Genomic DNA, 3,394 nt, shown 5'->3' on the forward strand with positions numbered 1-3,394 from the left:
GCCCTATTCCAAGGCCAACAGGCGAAGCAAAGTGCGGCACCCAAAACAGGGTCAGAGACATACCACCGAACTTATTAAAAATTAAATTAGTTTATAAATCAAGAAGATTAAATATTATATTAAAGTTTAATTATTGAGTTTGTGGCCCCACAGGAACGTGTCCTCTTCTCACATGCTCTCTCTCTCTCTCGCATTTAAAAATTTGGCGATATTTTTCACTCTGTGTGCACCCAAGAAAATACCAGGTGCTCGTCACCATGCTCCAAACGCTACTAGCCAACCTGGAAACCCTCCTCATCGTCCACCATTCCTCTATTCTTCCCTCTCAACGCAGAACCCCGAAGGTGTTTCTTATTTCTCAACAAAGTCCCCTCCACCTCCCTATTTTCCCTTTCTTTTTTCTTTTTCCTTAAAAACCCTTTGATGGAATCCTTCCAAATATGCATATCCTCTGTTCTTTCTTGGATTCCTTTTCAGTGTACTCCTCCAATCTTGTGAACAAAATCCAAAAATTTATCTCTTGTTTCTAAAGAAAAGTAGTCAAATTTATACAGTTCCAATATAGCATCATCGTCTGAACCACAATCGATACGTAAATCGATGCTAAATTGAAATCTCGCTGCAAGGATATTGGAGTTTTGGGTGGCTCTGATCTGAATAATATATGGAGGAGAAGAGAAATATATTGTTTGGGAAATATGAGATGGGAAGGCTGTTGGGCAAAGGGACTTTCGCCAAGGTTTACTACGGCAAAGAAATGGTGTCCGGCGAGAGCGTGGCGATCAAAGTCATAAACAAGGACCAGGTGGTGAAAAAAGAGGGCATGATGGAGCAGATAAAGCGCGAGATCTCGGTCATGCGCCTGGTCCGACACCCCAACGTGGTGGAGCTCAAGGAAGTCATGGCCACCAAGACCAAGATCTTTTTCATCATGGAGTACGTCCGCGGCGGCGAGCTCTTTGCCAAGGTTGCCAGGGGCAAGCTCAAGGAGGACTCGGCCCGAAACTACTTCCAGCAGCTGATCAGCGCAGTCGATTTCTGCCATAGCAGAGGCGTCTCCCACCGAGATCTCAAACCTGAAAACCTCTTACTCGATGAGAACGAGAACCTCAAGATTTCCGACTTCGGCCTGTCCGCTTTGCCCGAACAGCTGCGCATCGACGGGCTCCTCCACACGCAGTGTGGCACTCCGGCGTACGTGGCCCCGGAGGTCTTGAAGCGGAAAGGATACGACGGGTCCAAGGCCGATATTTGGTCCTGTGGAGTGATCCTATACGTACTGCTAGCTGGATTTCTTCCGTTTCAGGACGAGAATCTGATGAAAATGTATAGCAAAATCTTCAAATCTCAGTTCGAGTTCCCCCTTTGGTTTTCGTGCGAGTCGAAGCGATTGATCTCCAAGCTCCTCGTCCCCGACCCAGATAGACGCATCACAATCCCGATCATAATGCGCGTCCCTTGGTTCCGCAAAGGGATAACAAGGCCGGTTCGACCGGTAGCTGCCGTTGAGATTATCAAAGAAACGACGCAATCAGAAGCCGTGGGGGACAATCACGATCGTGCGCCCCCGAAGACTCCAAGTTTCTTCAACGCGTTCCAGCTCATAGCCACAATGTCGTCCGGGTTCGACTTGTCGAGCCTGTTCGAGGAGAAGCGGAAGGTGGGGTCGATGTTCACGTCGAGGTGCGCGGTCGCGTCGATTGTAGCGAAAATTGAGTCGGTGGCTAAGGGGCTGAGCTTCCGGGTGGCGAAAGCAAAGGACTTTAAGGTGAGATTTGAAGCCCCCATAGACGGGCGCAAGGGGAGGCTGGCCGTCACGGCCGAGGTGTTCGAGGTGGCCCCCGAGGTTGCCATCGTGCAGTTCTCCAAGTCCGCGGGTGACACTTTGGAGTACGCCAAGTTTTTCGAAGACAGTGTTAGGCCTGCTTTGAAAGACATAGTCTGGACATGGCAAGATGACAGTATCTGTAACGCCTTGGATGGATGATAACTGTGCAGAATGTGAATGGTATGACATGCATCATTATCGGTTTTGATGTTTGTTTCATAACAACCAAGAGGACAGGGAGATACGTAGGAAAGCAAAAGCAATAACTTGCTGTTTTTTAATGGAAAAACATCAATATCATTATGTAAATAGTTTGTGATTATTATATTCAAGTTTTGAATATCAGTAATGGAGTTTTAGATGACAAGGTTTTATACAATATGTTGTTTTTAGTTACCTATTTCCCCTTTCATTGTTTTTTTTTTCAATGCTTTTCGTTTATGGTAATTAGTTGTTTTTCTTTGTCTCTTCTAACCGCTAGAGAGAGCGGAGCGCCAAACACTTAAAATTTACTTCTAGGATGCTGTTTGGTGAAAGGGAATGTAATGGAAAGAAAGTGGATTCAAGAAATTATTTGGTTACGGAGACAGGAGGTTTATTCGAGCTGCCTATTGCTATTTGTGTTTCTATTGACCCGAGACAGGAGAGCTAACCCCAAATTATTATCAACCAGTGGCGAATCCACGGGGCCCCAAGCTTTTGAAGAAATGTTTTAAAAAAGATTGGAAACAATTTTTTTCTATTGCTTTTTTTTGTTTCTAAAGATATATATAAAAATTAAATACATAAAAGATAAGCGGAAAATAATAAGAAAATAAATATTTTTTGTTATTGCATCTTTTCGATTTTATGCACTCGTTAATTAAAATAACATTGGAATTTGGATACTTGTGTACCTTAAAATTTATAAAATCTCTTTTTTTTTTTTTTTTTTGAGATTGATGATAATACTACTTATCATTCTAATTCTCATTATTTTATGATGTGAGATTAGATATTTAAAAATTATTTATTATATTTATTTATAAATTTATTATATAATATCACATTATGAAATAATGAAAAGAATATGAATAATTTTTTTTTATTTTATTTTACGTATAATCGAGGTTGATGTATTTTTTTGCATTGGAGAAAAAAAAAAGCATGAAATTCCTTTATGTATGCAGAGCAGCACGGACAATGCCATTGCCTAAACTAAACAAGGATTATAGTGTACTAGCATTCCTGTGATCAATTGGACCCTAAGCTCATGTCACCTTTAATCTGATTTGAACTCGGGCGGACCTAGTTTTCCTGACACATGGTCAAGTGGGGACCAAAAGAATTGAAAACTGAACACATTTGAGTAAATTCGTGGCACCATATAAAGTCGACACACCCAAAACAAAATAAAAATAATATGGCTTTTCATTTGCCGGTAGTTGTGCTTTCAAACGTCATTCTCTTCCATCCATATTTGTTGGTGGATTTTGCCACGCGTCTCTGTCTTGCAATTAACCAATTTAAGGAAGGAAGGAGAAGGCTTTATAGTTTTTCTCACACAAAAAGGAGCGAATGACTGAC

General features: G+C 41.8%; 1 protein-coding gene across 2 annotated transcripts; it reads left to right on the plus strand.

The window, feature by feature from the left end:
* Positions 1 to 205: 205 nt before the first annotated feature.
* LOC121259392 (CBL-interacting serine/threonine-protein kinase 5-like) lies at positions 206 to 2,450 on the plus strand. Of its 2 annotated transcripts, XR_005939583.1 has the most exons (3): positions 213 to 2,008; positions 2,303 to 2,390; positions 2,434 to 2,450. XR_005939583.1 is itself a non-coding variant. In XM_041160961.1 (2 exons), exon 2 carries the CDS (start codon positions 665 to 667, stop codon positions 1,985 to 1,987), a length of 1,323 nt encoding a protein of 440 aa, XP_041016895.1. In that variant the 5' UTR covers positions 206 to 344; positions 555 to 664; the 3' UTR covers positions 1,988 to 2,207. The 2 variants fall into 2 exon arrangements, 1 of the variants encoding a protein (XP_041016895.1); XM_041160961.1 differs by lacking the exons at positions 2,303 to 2,390; positions 2,434 to 2,450 and having other exon boundaries at positions 206 to 344; positions 555 to 2,207.
* The last annotated feature ends 944 nt before the right edge of the window (positions 2,451 to 3,394 follow it).

This window comes from Juglans microcarpa x Juglans regia, chromosome 4D, assembly GCF_004785595.1.
Source record: "Juglans microcarpa x Juglans regia isolate MS1-56 chromosome 4D, Jm3101_v1.0, whole genome shotgun sequence".
Lineage (NCBI taxonomy): Eukaryota > Viridiplantae > Streptophyta > Magnoliopsida > Fagales > Juglandaceae > Juglans > Juglans microcarpa x Juglans regia.